Below are 20,581 nucleotides of genomic sequence, written 5' to 3'. Positions count from 1 at the left end.
ACTGCTAAAAGAAAATGAACAAGACCTAAAAAAATGGAAGAACATACATGTTTATGGATTGGAAGACTAAATATAGTTAAGATGGCAATTTTACCTAAACAGATTTACAGATTCAATACAATACCAATTCAAATCCCAACAACTTACTTTACAGAAATAGAAAAACCAATAACCAAATTTATTTGGAAGGGCAAGGTGCCCCGAATAGCCAAAAATATCTTGAGAAAGAGGAACTAAGTAGGAGGTCTCACACTACCCAACTTTGAAGCATATTACAAAGCTACAGTGCTCAAAACAGCATGGTACTGGCATAAGGGCAGATATACTGACCAGTGGAATCAAATTGAGTGTTCAGAAGTAGACCCTTGCATCTACGGACAACTGATCTTTGATAAGGCAGTGAAGCCAAAGCAACTGGGAAAGAGCAGCCTGTTCAATAAATGGTGTTTGGAGAACTGGCTATTCATTTCCAAAAGAATGAAAGAGTATGCCTATCTCACACCTCATACAAAAATTAACTCAAAATGGATCAAAGACCTAAACATTAGCACCAAGACCATAACACTCAGAAGAAAATGTAGTGCAATATCTTAAAGACCTTGTGCTAGGAGGTAGTTTCTTAGACCTCACACACAAGGCACGAGCAACCAAAGAACAAACAGACAAATGGGATCTCCTCAAAATTAAACACTTTTGTACATCAAAGGACTTTGTCAGGAAAGTAAAAAGGCAACCTACACAATGGGAGATGATATTTGGAAACCACATATCATATAAGGGTTTAATATCCTGAATATATAAAGGAAGCCTGCATCTCAATAACAGAAAGACAAACAATCCAATTAAAAAATGGGCAAAAGACATGGACAGATATTTTTCTGAAGAGGAAATACAAATGGCTCAAAAACATAAGAAAAAATGCTCAACTTCACTGGCTATTAAGGAAATGCAAATCAAAACCACAATGAGATATCATCTCACACCTACCAGAATGACCATTATCCAGAAAACAGAAAATGACAAGTGCTGGAGAGGATGTGGAGAAAGAGGCACACTTACTCACCGTTGGTGGGAATGTAGAATGGTGCAACCACTCTGGAAGACTGTGTGGAGGTTCCTTAGGAAGCTAAGTATAGATTTGCCATATGACCCAGCTATTCCATTGCTAGGTATATACTCAGAGGAACTGAAACTTAAGACACAAACAGACATTTGTAAACCGACGTTTATTGAAGCATTATTCACAATTGCCGAAAGATGGAAACAGCCCAAATGTCCATCAATGGACGAGTGGATAAACAAACTGTGGTATATACACATGATGAAATATTATCCAGCTTTAAGACAGAACAAAGACATGGAACGTATAATAATGTGGATGAAACTTGAGGACATTATGTTGGGTGAAGTTAGCCAGAAACGAAAGGACAGATTCTGTATGGTCTCACTGATATGAACAGACATTAATGAACAAACTTTGGGAGTTAAAAGCTGACAACCCAGGTGACCAGGAGATAGAAAGAGTGTAGAGTTCAGCCATTGGATGCTGAAGGACTACGGAATGTTTAGGATTGATTGTATAGATCCAGAAATAGATAGCATAATACTCTGTGATGGTAGCACAGTATTGTAAGTACACCGAACAAAGATGTCTGTGAGTAAAGCTGAAAGAGGTGGGATAGAATGTATGACACCAGAGGTAAAGATAGATGGTAAAGACTGGGACTGTATAACTTGGCAAAAACTGGAGTGGCCAATGACTGTTACTAAATATACAAATATAAAAATGTTTTTGCATGTGGGAGAGCAAATGAATGTCAACCATGTAGAGTGTTGAAAAAGGGATGGTATTTGGGAAAAAAACAGAATCAAAGCAAACTGGAGTCTATGGTCAACAGTAACATTGTAATATACCTCCATTAAATGTAACAAAGGCAATATGCCAATGCTAAATGTATATGAGAGGGTGATATAGGGGAGGAAAATGGGATTCTTGGTAGTGGTGTTATTTTCTGTCCTTACTGTTATATTGTATTGTAAGACATGTTATTTTTCTTTTTATCATTTTTTATTATTGCTAAAAAAAAACAATTTTTCTTGTAATAATCAATATGTTCAAGTCCTGATTGTGGTGATAAATGTACAACTTTATGATGATACCATGAACAACTGATTGTACACTGTGGATAAATGTATGGTATGTGACTATAACTCTATAAAATTGTAGGAAAAAATATATAAAGTAAAAGTGTTGGAGAAAACGTGGTGAGAGGGATGTACCTATCTACTGTTGATGAGCAGGTAGAATGGTATAGCCTTTCTGAAGGTCAGTGTGGTGGTTTCACAAAAAGTTAAGTATGTGGGGGACCATAAGGTCCTGCAACCTCATTATGGGGTATGCCATTGGAAGATCTGACAGCAGAGACATGAATGGACATTTGCAAACTGTTGTTCATGGAGACAGTAATCATGATTTGCAATGGGTGGAGGTGACCTAAGGGTACATAGACTGAGGAACAGAATGGTGAGCTGTGGTGTGTGCATACAAGGGAATATTGAGCAACCACAAGAAGGAATGAAGCTGTGAGATACACAACGAGGTGAATGGATCCTGTACACAGTATTTGAGTGAAGTATACCAGAAATGAAGGCAAACACTATAATGCCTCACCAATATGGACTAACTACAATGTGTAAACTCAGAATTGAATCTTAGAACATAGCCTAATGTGGACATGATTATTGTAATAGTCCCTAGATTGTAAGCTCTTACAGCAGTCAACTCTATTCCTGAATTGTAATGCCTATCTCTAAACTTTGAGATGCTGATCCCTTAGTGTATAACCTGATTGGTCTCTGGAACATTGGGTATCTCTGCGACACCTGAAACTCAGAGCTAGAGCTCAGGAGATGTGAATGTCAGTATTAGCGCATACAGCAACTGTTGGGGAAAAAAAAGCTGAAAAAGAGCCCAGACTTCAATTAGTGATATGAAGGAAGCAGATCTGGTTAAGACTAGGGCAAACCGGGCCAAAGGGTAAAGGTCGAAACTGACTGTGTTTTAAAACTTCAACTTCCATATGAGACCAAGGGAAGAGACGTCTATTTGGTACAGGATCTATGTTTTCTAAACAGTGTAACTCTACAGTCGGTTTGTTTAAACACCACAATTACATGGAACTTTGAATAGGAAGTGAGATATGGTAGGTTAGTATAGGTTAGAGTGAAATAGTGACACAACCCAAAGTAATTTGGGCAGAGAATAAAAAACATATTTACAGTCTCCCCTCCCCCACCCCCCACTGCCCCGAGGAGCTGGGGGAAGGTGCAGAAGTGTTGGACTTCCTCACCTGGACTGGTGTTGATGTTGTCACAAACATTGGGACTGGCGGTTTGAAGTGCTGAGCCCTCGATTGTGGGCCTTGCACTTATGAAGCTCGTTGCTGCAAAGGAGAGGCTAAACTTGCATATAATTGTGCCTAAGAGTCTCCCCGAGTACCCCTTTGTTGCTCAGATGTGGTCCTCTTTCTCTCTAACTGAGCCACCTTGGCAGGTGAACTCACTGCCCTCCCCTCTATGAGGGACCCAACTCCCAGGGGTGTAAATCTCCCTGGCAACACAGCATATTACTCCCAGGGATGAATCTGGTTCTGGCATTGTGGGATTGAGAATATCTTGACCCAAAGGGTGATGCAGAATGAGATGAAATAGTTTCAGTGGCTGAGAGATTTCAAATGGAGTCGAGAGGTTACTCTGGTGGACATTCTTATGCACTACATAGATAACACCTCTTAGGTTTTAATGCATTGGAAAAGCTAGAAGTAAATGCCTGAAACTACCAAACTCCAACCCAGTGGTCTGGACTCCTGAAGACGATTATATAACAATGTAGATTACAAGGGGTGACAGTGTGATTGTGAAAACCTTGTGGATCACACTCCCTTTATCTAGTGTATGGATGGATGAGTAGAAAAATGGGGATAAAAACTAAATGACAAATAGGGTGGGATGGGGAGGATGGTTTGGGTGTTCTTTTTTTACTTTTATTTTTTATTCTTATTCTGATTCTGATGTAAGGAAAATGTTCAGAAATAGGTTGTGGTGATGAATGCATAACTCTATGATCGTACTGTGAACAGTTGATTGTACACCATGGATGACTGTATGGTATGTGAATATATTTCAATAAAACTGAATTAACAAAAAAAAAAAAAAAAAAAAAAAAAAGACCACAATGAGATACCATCTAACACCGATTAGAATGGCTGCCATTAAACAAACAGGAAACTACAAATGCTGGAGGGGATGTGGAGAAATTGGAACTCTTATTCATTGTTGGTGGGACTGTATAATGGTTCAGCCACTCTGGAAGTCGGTCTGGCAGTTCCTTAGAAAACTAGATATAGAGTTACCATTCGATCCAGCGATTGCACGTCCTGTATCCCGTTGGTCTGATTTGTACCTCAAGGTCTGCCCTGGCCCCCTTCTAGCTCTCAGTGTTTAGTAAGTGGAAGGGGTATGTAAATAATTGAAGAAGATACAAGTGTGGCATCCTGCATGGCGGCATTTGCTAAAACTTCACCAGTAATTGTAGCCCTGAGCCTTGCAGTGATGTGAGGAGGACTGCAATTGAAATAGCAGCTGAGAGGGAAAAGAGATAAAGGAAGCCGGGTTGCCGTCTTTCATTGCTGAGTCTTGGACACTACAGCAGCTTCTTTGGGGAAGTGATGGCAAGTAAACAGAAAGCTGAAGTGACCAGCTCACTCTGGAGCCAAAGATGGACAGTGCAGGCAGGGCAGGTATCCCCATCCAGGGTGACCATCTGTCATAGACGGCTTTGTGCATCCACCTTCAGGGGCTGTGGGCCTCCCTGAGGCCTTGTCCTTCCGGAATACACCCTATAAAAAGGTTACAACTAGGGCCCCTCCCAAATGCATCTCCCTCTCCTTGCCAGCTCCTCCCCCCCTGCCTGGGGCCTCGCTTTCACACTGAACATTCACAGGAGAAAAAGGTGTGGTTTTCCCTTTTCAGTCTTGACATGTATGAGAATCTGAAGCAAATCTGAAATAAAGGAAGTATCCTGGCTATTAATTTCCTGCTTCATATCCAAGTTACCCAACAAGAAAGCAGGTCTTCATTTATATGGGTGGCCATCTTCCCTCTGTTTTTTTTTGTTTAAATGACATTATCATCCCAGCCCAGAAGGAGAAACTGCCAGCATTTCCATTAGAAACCTCATTTTTTCTGGCTCTTTTAACTGAACCATAAAACTTTATTCCTCATATGAAACAGATCTTAAAATGATTTGGGCCTGCTGTCAGGGTTTTGTGTGTATGTGTGTGTGTGTGTTTTAATATATGTATTAAGGAATATGATCAATTAAAAAAATCAAGCAGTTTGTATCATAGGAATATCTAAACCATTCTATTCCTGAGAGGTACCTTTTATTAGGCTTGTACCTAATAAGCACAGCTGCTTGGTAGATGCTGACAGGACTTAAATAAATCTGCATTTAAAATATTTAAAAATCAATAATGAAATGCTTCCTATTTGCCTAATACTGGGTAGTGGGTATATATACTTTATATGACAGGCTAGTCAGTAATATCATGCCTATCTCAGAACAGAATTCAAAGAGCAATCATTTGGTAAGATGTAAACTACTCTATTTGCGGAAAGATAAAGGCATGAAGATTGTCAGAGAAATGAACGAGGGAGGCCCAGGGAACCTTAGACTGTGTGACACACATAGAGCTGGGAGTCGGCTTAATTTTTAGCGGCTCTTCACCAAATCTCTCTCTTCTGTCTGCTGACACTGGCAGTTGACCGGTCACTCTGGCCCAGTGTGCCATCTTGTTGCACAGCAAAGCAAGTACCGGTGACATTTACCCACAGTACCAACCATTACGGTCTTTTTCTTTGTTTCTTGTGCCTTCCCAGGCGCTCATTACACTCATTCTAGATGATTTAGGCCAGTGATTTTCAAACCGTGCCCTGGGAAGCTGAAGGAGTTTCTTTAGGCCTCTGTGATGGGCTTGGAGGGTGGGGAAGCTCAGTGTATCCCCCCTGCCCCTTGAACCAGTTCACATTTACCAGTTTTGTACATGAAGCTTTGGCATAAGATTTCACTTGAAAATATTTGAAAAAGCATGGATCTAGGCTGCAGAGGTAATAAACTGGTCATTTATTGGACAGCACTGTTTTTTAGAACACAAGGATGTGAACATCTGTGGGCAGGGAATTCATTGTCTGTCTCAGTGCTGATGCCCACCAGTCCCTGATGTCTTGCCCCAGCCCAATTACCTGACTCCTGGAGGCATCTGGGTTGGCCACCCCACACTAAGCTGAGAGAAAGACCAGGGATAGCATTGCTACAGAGAATTTGAGAACTCTAACTTCCTAATTTTGACCATTTTTCAGTTTTTTTTGTTTGTTTGTTTTGTTTTGTTTTTTGGTCTCTCTTGCCTACACGCAGCTCTAACCGAAGCTGTAGACATGTGGAGATGTGGCACAGTTTTGCCTCCATTTCTCCTGCCGTCACTCACAAAGAAGTGCCAACACACAGAAGAATGGCCAAACAGTAGATTTGTGACTGAGTGGGAGGAGAAGGCAGGAGCCTGGATAATTAGAAAATCATAGAGCTGAGAACTGACCTCAAATAGCACACTGACCAGCCTCTTCATTTGTAGATGAGGAAAGTGGAGCCCAGAGCAGGGAAATATCTTCCCAAATGCAGTTACTAAGTGACATAGCCAAGCCCAGAACGTGGATCTCTTCATTGGCTGTCCAATTCCATTTCCTCTCCACCGAGCCACTTCTGCCCAAGTAACTGAGAATTGATTAGCCAAGCTCCCCCTCTCCCACCCACCCCCACCTGCCTTATCCAGACCTGTGTTGATTAACTCGTTGGCTTCTCTGCAATGTAGGAGACCAGTCAGGGGATGAAAACATCACTCAGATGCTCAAGCGAGCTCACGATTGCCGGAAGATGGCTGAGAACGCTGCCAGAGCCCTGCTGATGAAGCTGGACGGCACCTGCGGGGGAGCCTTTGCAGCAGCCAGCTGCAGTGTGCAACCCTGGGAGAGCCTCTCCTCCAACAGCCACACCAGGTAATTCCTAGCCTTCTGCCATGAGATGGACATTGTGTTCACATGTAATCTGTTCACTTGGCTTCACGTGCAGTGATCTGGCTCTCAGGGCTTGCCCAGTTTAGGGTAAGGGCCGACTTTCAGCCTCAAACCTGTGCCTACTCTAAGAAGGAGGCAGAGACTCAGAATTGGAGAGCTGGGAAGGGGGTCTTCTCGTTTTGTCGACATGGAAACTGCAGCCCAGAGTGAAGGGGTGATTTGCTCAAGAAAGTGGTAGAAATGGAACCTAAACTTCCCTGGGTACTCTTTCTCCCATGTTGTTCTGTTCACACGTCTTTTAATTCCTATTTCCAGGAAGGATTTGGAGTAGCCAAGATCCACTGACTACGTGTGGTCCCTAAACACCCAAGGCCCAGACCACCATGTCCTATTTCCAGACTCTACTCGCCCTTCATCATGTGCCTCTGTTCTTTATAAGCTCTTCTCTGGCAACAGCCTCATCTTCTCCCATCTCTTTTGCCTCAACGAGTGATGTCATATTCACAGCATGTGCTTAATAGACACTTAAATCTTGAACCTGAGTTAAAGTTAACAGTCTGTGAATCTAGAAAACTAAAGTTAGTCTTTGCAAAAAATGGAGAGGAAGGCAATGAAGACCTTGCTAAATATAATTTGCTGAAGCCGTTTGATTCTTTGGGGTGGGGAGGAGCATCAGAATGAAGTCTTTTCTGGTTATCTTTTCATTTTTTGCCCCTGAAGCCCTAAAATATGAATGCCTTCCCTTTAAATGCCAGGTCTCATCTAGAAGTACGTTGTTAGAGATTCTCAAGTGATCCTCAAATCATGAAAGATAGGAGGGGTAACTAACCCATTTTCACAGGTGAGAAAATCTTGCCTCGGAGATGAGTAAGTTGGCTTGCTTAAGGTCACATGTTATAGATGAGTGGGACTCTAACCCAGGACTGCAACACTGATTGCATTGCTCCTTCACTATGTTGGCTCTCATGACATTATAAAACAGTGTCTAACTGAGATCAGGTGACCAGAACCACATAAGGGCAGATTGAATCTCAAAATGCAAAGAGGATATACTGGTGTTCTCTTGGTGCCCAAAAGCGACTTAATGTTCACATCTGCTTCCAGCTGGCAGGGCCCAGCCGTCTGCCTCAGCACATCCATTTACCTGTCCTGGACCTGGTGTCACAGGAAAGGGGACATTTTCAATATTACACTTGGCCAGATGCCCATAGACACGAGAGAGTTATTTCCTCATGACTACAGCAACAATTGCTTTATTCGTTGAAACACAGGTTATAATTTTTAAAACCAGATTCTTCTGTTTAAATACAGAAAGCAGATGCATTTCTTAATGACTTTTCCAGATGTGTATAATCTATAAATTCCATATTCATTTACAAGAGAAATGTAGTTCTAACGTTGTCAGTGACATTTTTCGGTTGAATTAGTGAACATTAGAATTAGGTTGACAAGGAATTTGTACTGCTCCAGTAGTTTATAAGATTTGTGCCCCCAGAGCTTTTGCTCCTACCTCCCCACCCCCAAGAATGATTTCATTGTTTTAATCTAATTCAGAGACAAATTTGGAGTCAGTCGGAAGTGGAGACATTTTGTCACCATCTATTTCATAGAGACCCTGTTTGTTTGTTTTTAACATATATTAGAAATACTTCAATGTATAGATGAGCCTTGATTTAGAGACAGTTTTCTTAGAGAAATTTAAATTTTGGTAATATATATCTGCAGGTCTAGATGAATTCACAACATAGAGTCTCTATTTTCAAGGATGATCTCATGGAAGAATGGCCTTTGAACTAATTTTGGTCTCTGATGTATCTTCCAGTCAAAGCGCAGAGGTCTTTATCTCAGATTTCACTCAATTCTCTTTAAAAATTCACTTTCATGCACCCGCCCAAATCAGAGCAGTTCAGAGAAGGAACAAAAGATCCGCACGCAGGGCATTCGTGTGGGGCGATTCTTAGAGCCTCATACAACTAGACTGTTTTATGTTACACGTGGATTCAGGAAAAAAGCCCCAACCTCCAGACCTCTTTCATAATTATAATTGCAGCAATTTTGTTTGTAAATCTTGCCATTCTAGCTCAGATGTTCTGCCATGTCAAGTTTATGAAAAAAAGAAAGAAAAGGAACTTTCTGAGTTGGTGCTTTATGTGACCCAATAAACGTTTGTTCTTTACTCTGCCACGATCATCTGGCCTAAAGAATTCCAAGCTGGGTACTGGTCAGCCGTCGGGCAAGGTCTCAGGAAAGGAATGCTGAGTGTCGGGCCTCCGATGCCTTTCAGCCTACTCTCAGGCAGCTCCCGATGACAGGAGGGTTAATGGTTTTGGAAAGGAGTAGCAGAGGGGTCGTTACAAGCGAAGAGAGTAAAAATTATAGCCAAGCCTTCAGATAACTCTGTTGGCAGGAGCCCAGGGATGTTTGAAAATATAGCCATCGCCTCATCAGAAAATGTAATTGTTTTAATGGACAGGGTAACTAGGTAATGTTGATTGCCTGAATAGTTTTATCACTGTGCCTAAAACAAAAACAAAGAGGCAAATGGACTAATTGTTGGGAAGTAGAAATAGAACTTCTTAATTAAACTCACCGTTTGCCTCAAGCATCACAATTTCAGCTCAGTCTGTGGGAGCACAATCAATCTAAATCCATAAAAGAACATGTGGCCAAGGCAGAATAAGCTACAGCAAGTCTGCTCTCACGCTGACGGGAGCCGTGAGTCTTTTTTGTCTCAACGTCGGGTGGAGACCACGGTGAGCCGTGGGAGAACAGTAAGTGCAGCCCTGAGGTGAGCTTCTGGGAAACCACCTGGCTGACCTCTCACGCTGGTACAATCCCCAAATGGGAATGGAGGGCGGTGGAGCTCCCGGGAAGCCCAGCCCTCACCCTCTAAGCCAGCCTTGATTAGGAAAAAGTTCCACTGGATAGGAAGTAGTTGGGGACAGTCCATTGAAAGAATGGATGGATTGACAACACCCATGCAATTAGAACAGGCCTATGCTACTACCAGCAGCAAGTTCCAGGGCTGCTGTAATTGACATCTTTACTTACCCTCTGAAGAAGAGAGGTGCTTTTCCTATCCAAGAGTCAGCAGAGTCTGTCCAAAGTCCTTGGAATAAATGCTTAGAAGGGTTAGTAAATTCTAAAGTCCAGCTCAGACATGTTCATCAATATGACTGTGTTGGTGATCGGTCTACCCACTCAAATGTTACTTATCTTTTAGGTTCTATGAGAACTAGAGAGAGACATGCAATACATTTTGTGCGCCCTTTTTTTAAGAACTGATTTCCTGATTTCAAAAGAATTTGAAAAATTCAGTTAAAATCCAAGCATTACAAAATGTGTAGTACGCAAAGGAAAAGTTCTCCCTGCTAGGACCTTTACTGGAAAGGACACTGCCGACAATTTGGGGTATATTTACATAGAGATAACTGTGCATTTTTAATTTTTTTATTAGTTAAGACCCTTGGTTGCAAATAAGAGAAGTGTGCTCAATACCTTACACTAAAAGGGGGCTGATTGGATGGGAATGGGGTATCCCATGTAGGAACTGCAATACCAGGCTAATCGGAAGAATACAAGGGTTTCCCACACAGTAGCTGCATAACCAGAGGGCAGAGGGTTACAAATAAGCCTGAGCAGCTGCAGAACCAGACACCTGAGCAAAGCCAGGCCAGGTTCTACATCTAGCTTGGGTGGCCCTGCACAGGGCATTCATTCCACGCTTTGCCTGCAGGCCGGCTTCTCCAGGTGCCAGAAAACAGCACACGGCCTGCATTTGTGCACGAGGCAGGCTGATTTCACTGGTCTCAAGTAAAAAACTCCTGGGGAAAGTGACGTCTTGCCCAGCTGGGCTCAGATGCCCATCCTAATCAACTGTATCCATGGCAGGGTGGGGCCACAGCAAATTCCCACAGGAATCCTGGGGATGGAAAAGAGAAGGGATAGTTCCCAGAAGAAGAAGAAAGGTGTGTGCTCGGCAGACTGAAGCATGATGGCTATAAAAGTGTGACTACATCTAGTTTTTAACCGATTGAAGATCCTATTATATGGACTGTCTTGCTTATTTGCCTTAACATTATCATTATCTTCTTAGATGTCTTTCTATATGTATTGTTCTTTTTAATAGCGGCAGTTTTCTCTTGGATGGTGATACTGTATTTAGCCACTTTGCTCTTGTTGGACATTTGTATCCAGTTTCCCATATTATAGCATTGCTGTAGCCATGCACCTTGTCCTATACCTGTCATTTTTGTGCAATTTTTGTGGGACCAATACTAAGGAGTAGAATTTGCCTGCTCAAAAATGATTGTTTCAAATGTCAAATTGCCCTCCAAACATGATCCAATTATTAGTATTACGCTAATAGTGGGTGGTATAATTTTTTTTCCAATTTGGCTAATCTGTAGGCAAAAATGCCCCTTAATATTTCAATTTGCATCTCTTATCAATGATTTTGAAAACCATTTATAAGGTTTAATTTTTCTAATGCCAGGCAAAGTGTTAACAATAGTATAGCTGTGAGGCCTAGATGGTGTCTTTCTTGGAGTGCTATCAAAAACCAAATCAGGAATGGATTAATACTTGTTTTAGAGAGGCCAGGTTTCCAAACACCGTTTTTTTTATAGCACCTTTAAAAAATGGCTGCATGAATGGAATCTGTCTCCTAAAATCTTACTTGCTTATTTCGACTTCCACTGTCAGCTGAGTTCTTAGAAGCTTTCTGGAACCGGGCAGTTTTTGAGTACTTTAGTTATGTGGCAGCAGATTTTCCTGTACTCATATTTTATTAGTTAACTTATCCTCATTTATCCTCAGTTTCTCCTCCTGGAGAATTCTGGTAACCATTAGAGAGAATATAGATCTAAGAGATTTGGGGTTTTGTTATGGTTTTTTTAGTACTTTGTGACAGCGCCCTTTCATTGTCAAAAAAGAGGAGGTGGCCCACAGCACACAGTAAAAGATATAGTCATTTGACAAGGTCCAGCCTTCTGCTTGGAGGAGTGGGACCACTTATGAGTGGCTTAAGTGGCCAGATGTCAGCTAAACTGACCCCCTCCTCCAAGTAAATTTCAAATGCTCAACAAAACAGAAGCTTAGCCTCATAGCACTTTCCTTCAAAAAATGAGCTACTCCTTAATGGAAATCAGATCTTAACTGGGGCCAGGTCAGATGCCAATAAAAATTTCAGGAAAAATCTCTGATTTTTGAGGCAGGAGAAATGAAATATTCTTCTAGTTTTCAGCCAAAATCAACTGTAGAAGGAGAAGATAATTGAATTTTTCTTCTAATGAGAAGAATGCAGTTTTAACTCGAGGATGATGATGGGACATGGTGGAGAGGGACAGAAGAGGTAATATTTGAAACCAGTGACTGGTGTAAGTAAAACATTACGCAGCTGACAGGGCAGGCAGAGAGTGGGGCAGTCCATGGCCCCACATCTCTGTTTCCACCCTGGCTGCAGGCCACGTGTTTGCAGTGCTTGGAAGGATCCTCTGGCAATTAAGGGATGAGACTAAAGCTCAGCACCATGTGAGCATCATGGAAAGGAGAAACCCAAGCATCTTGGCCTAGCTCCTTGCAAAACCAGAGCATAAAGCAAAAATGTGCAGCTGCACCATTCTTGGGGGGTAGGGGGGCCAGCGTTTCCCCCCTCACATGCACATACAGCCCCCCACCCTGAAGAGGAGAAATAATATAGTCCCACACAGAAAGTGATTTATTCCCCCTTGACTACTGAGATCATCCAGCATTCCAAGCGGGGAGTTAATGGATGACTTAACCTCACCCAGCAGCTGACAGCAAGCCCTCAGGAGACGGCCAGCCTTTGTCTGCAAGCCAGAGAAAAGGCCAGTAACTTCCCCTCTTTTTACCATTGTCATAATCATATTCAGCAGTGGGACATTAAGGGCATAAAGCAGAATTGTAATTAACCTCACCTGAACCGTTCCCTGCTGCTGTCCTAAAAGGGAGAGAGGGAAGTGGGTGGGGCTGAGGTTCCCTGGTGCTTATTTAGAAATTTTCCATGGGTAAAAGCATTTTGCTCTGAGCTTCCTGCAGAGTAGGATCCGTGGACTGAGGTCTTTGTTCTTTTTTTTTTTTTTTTTTCCCCCTTTTTGAAAACTATACCCAGAGCAAACAGATTGAAACAAAAGCCTTCCCTACCAGCCAGGGGCTGGGCTCCAGGCGTCTCAGAACCTCTGGGTCCCTCTCCACCCATGTGCATGTTCTCCCACACATTTCTAGGTGGTTTCTCAAGTCCACTCAAGCACTTGTTTCTTTTCTCCTCCCTCAGAGAGAGTTTCTCTGGATGCCCTAATAGATGGCTGACATCCCCAGGGAGCAATCCCTGGGACTGTGTTGGGTTTCGTGGGCCGTGGGAACGGCTGTCAGGAAAATGGCCACCACTCCCTTCTCCTCCCCCAAGGCGAGTGCCCTGTGGCTTCAGGGCCTGCCTGCTTCAGGATCCATTGCATCCTTTCCACAACCTGGGATGGTCGGAACTGTCAGTACCCGAACTTTACAGATGTGGAACCACAGCACAGGAAGATGAGGCAATTTAGTCCATAAAGCTAGGAAAGGCCAGAGGAAGAATGTTTACTCATATCTGTCTGACCTCAAATACCTGCTCGTAGTCATGCCAGCATCCACGGGAGCAACTCAGGATGCATAGTGGCCTCTACCTAGAAATTCTGAGTCCAGTTACCTTGCAGGTTACCATCAAATGCCCACTTATCCTAAGGGGTAGACCAATAGTTCCCAGACCTGGACGTGCATGAGAATCACCTGGAGGGTTGGAGGGTGCTTTGGAAAACGGATTGCTGAGCCCCACCCCCCCCCAGGGTTTCTGATTCTGTAGGTCTGGGTAGAGGAGGGGTGCTGAGAATGTGCATTTCTAACAAGTTCCCAGGTGATGCTGATACTGCAAACCCAGGGACCACACTTCCACACTTCGAGAGCCGCAGGGGTTGGCCAATCCTGCAGAATAGTAAATCTGCCAAAATATTATCACTTTTGTGCTTGCAGAATAATTAGAGAGATCTAGCTTTTGGTGCTCTTTGAATTTTGCAATTTCTTTTTAAATTGGAAGAAAATAAAGGATGCTTCAAGAAGGTAAATTTTATTTCATTGAAAAAGGAGACCAAAGAAAATAGGACAGAAATGTCATCTGGGTGGTAGGTACATGGGGTGTTGATTATTCTCTGTGTTCTTCTGTATTTGAAATTTTTCTATATAATTTTTAATGAAAGGAAAGCCTAGGGTCATAAAGTTACCCACTGTCTAAGCACACAGTGCCCATGAGCACACGTCCCCACTCAGCCCTGTGGAATGCTTTGTGAACAGTGGCACCACTGGAGTTGGCTTTAGTTTTGTTGTTCATTGGTCTGTGGAGTGTTAGATGTCTGTGCCTCCACAGTCTGAGCAGGGGAGCTCCCAAGTCCTACTTCTCTGTTATTGTAGGAGGCAGGCCCATCACAAAGCCGTTAGCAGACAGCCTTTTGATGAAGGGAGAACGTGAGGGAGGGAACTTTGCTCCCTGGGACGTGGCCCCCAGCCTCTGCCGCTCCCGCAGGCTCCCCCGTGCCCTCTGCTGTGGGGATGCTTGCTGTCACACGCTTCTCCTAGGCTGTATCATGAGGACACAGCACCTGAAGTGTTCGTCTGGAGGGTTTGTCTTCTCCCACCTCAGCCTCTTCAAAACAGAGCTTGAGAAAATGATGATGACTAACGCGAATCGTTTCTATCCTGCTCACCACCGTCCCTGCTCCCACCATGATCCAACCTTCCACCTTCCCTCCCAGGGTTGTTGCAGTGGCTCCTAACAGGTCTGCCCTCATCTGCCCTTGCCTGCCTGTGGCTCCTCAGCACAGCAGGCAGCGGGAGCCTGTTAAAATGTAAGGCAGATCATGGCACTTGTCTATTAGGAACCCTCCAGTGGTTTCCATTCTAATTCTAGAGAAAAAGACACATGACCTGGCACCCTGCTCCCCCCACCCCCATCCACACACACACGCACACACACACACACCACCCCTCTGACCTAGTCTCCCACTTCTCTCCCCTGGATAACTCAGCGTCCACCACAGTCTCATTCTCACTAGCCAAGTTCACTGCCTCAGGGCCTCTTCATTTGCCTTGTTCCCTGCCTGGGTCACTCTTCCTCCAGATATCCCAAAGCTCCCTTTCTCATCTCCTTCAGGTACATTCAAATGTAACTTTATCAGTAAGGCCTTCCCTCCAACTCGGTTATAATAGAAACCCATGCCTAATTTGCATCGCCCATGTTCCTCCCCTGGTTTATTTTTCTCCACAGTGCTTCTCACCATCTGATGTACTGTGTATTTTACTTGCTCATCTCCCCTATTAAGAGTTCTGCGATGGCAGGGATTTTTCCAGTGCCTAGAAGAGAGGGCCCAATAGTAGATACCGAAATATTTACTAAATGAATGATAGCCACGTAGATTGAGTGCTTGCTCTTGCTAGGCGCTGTTTTCAACAGTTTATATTTTCCCTCATTTAGTCCTTACCATGACCTTATGAGGTATGTCCTGTTATTGCCCTGATCCTCTAGAGGAGTAAACAGGCACAGAAAGGTTGAGTCATGTTGCCTCTCAATTTATAAAGCGTATAAGATACTTGGGGCCCAGGTGAAGGCAGTCCTCTGACATGCTGGAGTGTGATGGCCAGGTTGATTCACTCCCTTTGTGCCTTGTCCTGATGGAGCAGAGGGAGAGAGGGGCTGCCCCAAAGAGTGTCCAGTCCTAGGAGTTCTCGGACTTGACGACCACCCAGACCCCAGGATGATGTCTTCCTGATACGGCCGGCCAGCTGAACGGCAGTGCTCCACCCGGAGCTCACTCACCCTTTCCCTCTCTGGAAGCCTGGTCTTCTTGAAATGTGCCATGTGTCAGAGTGGAGTTGCCCTTGGTCACGCCTAGGCTGCGGGGAGGGGACTGCAGCTGCTGGGTCCGTGTCCTGGGCCCATCCCCACTATTCCAGTGTGAAGTGAGGAGGGCAGGCCTGGGCTGGGGGCAGCCGACAGCCTATGGAGGAAGACTGTGGGGAGAGTTCAGGACTACAGAATGAGAGGGTGGTGGCCACTTAATGCCTCTGAGCCTCAGTTTCCAAATCCGTAACAGCAGAGATGATAGTGCTAACTTGGTTGTTCTGATGAGCCTTAAATGGGCTCCAGCTTGTTTTTCTGCCATCTTTCCCATAATCATGAAGTCCATGAATCATGAGTCAAGTAGGCCCAGCCCAGGCAGGTCAGTGCTGGCCTCAGAATCCCTGAGGACTGACCGGGGACAGTGGGGCTCGTTCTGGGTGGGTGGGGGCAACCTGCCCACTGTTGCTAAAGTCTGGAGCCCTCTTGAGAGCAGTGGTCTCAGTTTCCCATCATGCCCATACTTTCAGGGTGGTCTCAGTCCCCCAGAAACCCTCACGGGGCCTCGTGGGCCCTGGGTTTAGCCCAGGTGTGCCTCAAGCCTGGCAGCCCAGGGTCCTTGGACTCGCCCGAGTTCCTGTGGTGAACACTGTATTCAGAACATGATGCAGCAAGCATTGCTGGGGAGGCCCGGGGACACCCCACTTTTTAAGTTTTTATTGTAGTAGTTTTATACACACATTTTCCATGATAACAAGATTCAAGTAATCAGAGCAAAGCACCTCCCCCACCCCACCCCTTCACTCCCATCCATATCCTCCAGCCTTTGGCCCCATAGGACTGCTGCCAGCAGTTTAGGCTGCATGTGTGTGCTTGTGTGTGCACATGTGAGTTGCAAACATGGATACACATCTGTAGACAGTGCCAGAAGTATTTTGTTCTTCAACTTGCTACGTTCCACTTAACATATCCCTTTTTTAAGTCCTGTCCACCGTATATACCTATTTTGATTATTATGCACATACTTTTTTTCATCCTGTTTCCTCACATAAAATATCTCCACTATTGTCATAATTATCATTGTAATGACCCCATAACTTCCCTCCTTTTGATACCTACTATAATTCACTGAACTCTGTTTTAGATCATATTACATGAAACTTCTTTTCATATGTGAATCTTTTTGCTTCTATGGAATTGTTTCCTTAGAATTCACTTCTAAGGTCTACAACATTGTATCAAAGGGTATAAACATTTCTATTATTCTTCATACTTACTTCTTTTGTTCCCTAAAAGGTGTTATCAATTTTCTCTGCCATGAAGAGTGGTTTTGTTTTTTTTTCCACTGTCAGCTAGAAATGTTGGGGAGAGGGGTGTGGGAAAGAGTGAGGGAAAAAGATCTATTAGTATGACTCAGAAATGCAAATTGTTTTTCTTTTTCTTTCTTCTCAGCACAACCAGCTCTACAGCCAGTAGCTGTGATACCGAGTTCACTAAAGAAGATGAGCAAAGGCTGAAGGATTATATCCAGCAGCTCAAGAACGACAGGGCAGCCGTCAAGCTGACCATGTTGGAGCTGGAAAGCATCCACATCGATCCCCTCAGCTACGACGTCAAGCCTCGGGGAGACAGCCAGCGGCTGGATCTCGAAAACGCCGTGCTGATGCAGGAGCTCATGGCCATGAAGGTATTTAAAGCTGGGGTCCCACCCACGCACACTGCTCTGCTCCTGAGGCTGTCACCCGGAGGAAACGTAAAAAGGCCCCCTGGGAGCCCTCAAGAAGATGATGGGAAGTCCACCCCAGCCATGCTCAGTCGTCTCTCCCCCAGAGGAGAACCAGCCTCTTTGTAGATGGGGACGGTTTCAGTGTGCCCAGGAGTCATTTGGGCTGAGTGTGTTCCTTGAGGGGTGAGGCGAGCTCTGGAGGAAGCCTTGGGTGTCACAGCCTCTGAGGGTACAGTGAGCCTCTGTCCATCTGAAATGACCCCCACCTCAAGAAGGCTTCCTACTTCCAGGTCCCCTGGGTTGAAGAAGTTGAGGTTAACTTGAGGCTGGAGGAGATTTGGGGTGAGGCCAGCTGCAGCCTCAGGCCAAGAGCCCTGGTTTCTTGCCACCCTGTCCCCTCAGTGTGGTGCTCGGTCGGCAGGGACCGTAATGTCCTCCCAGGGAAGGTTTGCTAGCGTTCACATGTCGCTGCTTCCTGATGAGATCCTGGGCTGCTCTCTGGCTGGCTGAGTTACCTGCTCCATTTCTAGGGGAGGGGGAGCTTTCTTGGAGGGCTGGAACCCCTCACTGGAGGTGGTTAAACTGCCATCCCTCCAGCAGGACACACTTTGGTGTCTCTGGCCAGGATGCCAGGCACCAGGCCTGGTCCTGCTCCCTCAGAAGACAGCCCCCCCCCACCCTGGGCACGGTCCTGTGTCACTGCAAGTACATCTCAGCAGACGCACAGCAAGGGTGGGCATGTGCTCAGGGTTGTTCCCCTGATGGTGTGGGCGAGTGGGGCAAGGAGCCACTTCCCAAGCCTGTCCCGTGAGTAGAGGCCCTGACTTGTGCAGCCTTGGTCTGTGCAGTGTCCCTGGCCCCCAGGAGTCAAGATGTGAGGGAGGGGCTCTCAGGGATGGACAGCAGCTCATGGTCAAGGGAGACATGTGGAGCAGCCAGAGTGTGTCATGGCTGTGCTGAGTTAATACTCCTGACTCCGTAGCTTTCTCCTGTTGGGACCAGTACTGTCCTCAGGAAAATGCACGGAGGTCTGAGCTGTGCAGCAGAGCAGACCCCCCCCACACACCCCCTTGTTAGCCTCTGGAGAGGGGAGGGGGGCTGTCAGCAGCAGTCACCCCTGACACACTCGGGGTCACTTGCCCAGCATGTCCCTGCCCTCTGTGACAGCTCTAGCTCATCTAGGTGCACCTGGGAGGAGTTTCAGCAGCTGTAACAGATGCTGTTTCAGAGCATCTCAGATCCTGACTTCTCTCTGCTTCTCTGCAGGGAACCCTCACACAGCCTTGGTGGATTCCTCCTCTCGTTGCCCATGAGCTGGGCCTGGGATCCATCATCACAGTGACTTTGTCCCCATTTGGGAGCCCCTTTGCAGTCCCTCATCACCTTGCAGCATGACCACAGGCTGCCCCTTCATTATTTATTCCAAACATCGTGTTTCCTTTGGCCAGAGATAAAGATTTCCTTTTTACATTCAGGCAAATACATCTTATAATAAATTCAGTGTTGTTCTGGCTGGAAAGGATATTTTTGTGGAATAAAAGTTCTAATGGTCCCTTTGCCATTTAAAAATAAAATAAGTGCTCATCTTAGAAATTTTCTGAAAGAGTTGAAATTATGAAAAGCTAAGAGGAAGATATCCCATAAGAGCATAATCCAGTGGCAGCCGTCGCTGGCATTCCCACTTGGCTCCTTATAAATTTTTTGGAGAATAAACCTCAGTGTCATCCTCTTTGTCTGTGTTCCTGTCTGTGTGTTTAGGGATGTGTTCACCAACACCAAATTCATTATCACACACATTAGCTGGATTTCATCATTTTGTAGTTTTTTTGTTCTGTTATTTTTTTTTTCATGTACATGATCTTTAGTAAGTACTTTTTCATTTCTAGACAATCTACTTGGTTCCTTTCCAAATCTGCTCTTCTTTTTTAAGTGTCCTACCCCTTTTCATTATGATCTCTATTCCTTTATCTCTTTAATTGTTTTAAATATTTATTTTCTAGTTTTTCACATTCTGATTTTCTGGTTCTTGTGCTAAATTTCACTTTTGTTGCATCTTCCCAATGGTTGATTTCCTCTTTGAGTGTGTGTGTGTTTGTGTGTGTGTGAGAGAGAGAGAGAGAGAGAGAGAGAGAGAGAGGGTGTTAGTTTGAGGGAGGGAGAAAGAGAATGTGCTAGCTCATCTTCAGTGGAAATTGTATTCTGTGAGAGTCCCCGTGGATTCTGGGTTGTAGATGTCCCTAGGGTGGTTCTGTGTTAATATCTGCTGAGGACCTGTGGATTTCAGGGATTTAGGACAAGTTTTTATTACATTCCTAGCTTAGGATTCCTGGTTCACACTCTCACGTGCAACAAGCCTGAGGTTTTGAGTCCTCATAAGAGACTTTTCTTTCTTTCCTCATGCTAAGCCCAAGAGATGGCAAGCTTCCTTGCCACATCTTCAGAGAGCAAGTTTTCCAGCCTCTTCATCTAAGCAGGATTTCAACAGTCCCAGCTCCTGTGGGAGTCTCTTTTCTAGCTGTCTGGCTCACAGAGGCCAAGGCACTGCCCTGGCACAGGTGGTAAAATCCCAGATCATAGGGTCCAGGTGTGGCCTTCTGTGTCTACCTTGCCTGTGTGCCCTGGCTGAGTTCCCTCTTTATTTCTGCCACCTATGGACTTACCTTTTCTCCTTTCAAGCTTGCATTTATGTGTTTGCTTTGGGAATGACCATCCACTTTAGCTCAGTTGGCAACTCCCCCAGAACCTTCATAATCTTGCTTCTAATGGCAAAAGGTGAGGAGGCTTCTGTGAATGGAAACACTTTCATTCTGGTTTTTACATCAGATCTTTGGGAAAGGTGTGGC

The 20,581-nt window shown here is 44.7% G+C and overlaps 1 protein-coding gene across 8 annotated transcripts in view; it reads left to right on the top strand.

Annotated features, from left to right (window-relative positions):
• Nucleotides 1-20,581, top strand: part of LOC119524722 (colorectal mutant cancer protein-like) — a 65,556-nt gene that overhangs the window by 42,910 nt on the left and 2,065 nt on the right. For all 8 annotated transcript variants that reach the window (XM_037823394.1, XM_037823390.1, XM_037823395.1 and 5 more), the window contains 2 exons: nucleotides 6,927-7,110; nucleotides 17,465-17,699. In XM_037823394.1, coding sequence (XP_037679322.1) covers nucleotides 6,927-7,110; nucleotides 17,465-17,699 — 419 coding nt within the window. The remainder of the gene's footprint in view (nucleotides 1-6,926; nucleotides 7,111-17,464; nucleotides 17,700-20,581) is intronic.

This window comes from Choloepus didactylus (genome assembly GCF_015220235.1).
Source record: "Choloepus didactylus isolate mChoDid1 chromosome 11 unlocalized genomic scaffold, mChoDid1.pri SUPER_11_unloc4, whole genome shotgun sequence".
NCBI classification, from domain to species: Eukaryota; Metazoa; Chordata; class Mammalia; order Pilosa; family Megalonychidae; genus Choloepus; species Choloepus didactylus.
This window is presented reverse-complemented; position numbering and strand designations above follow the sequence as displayed.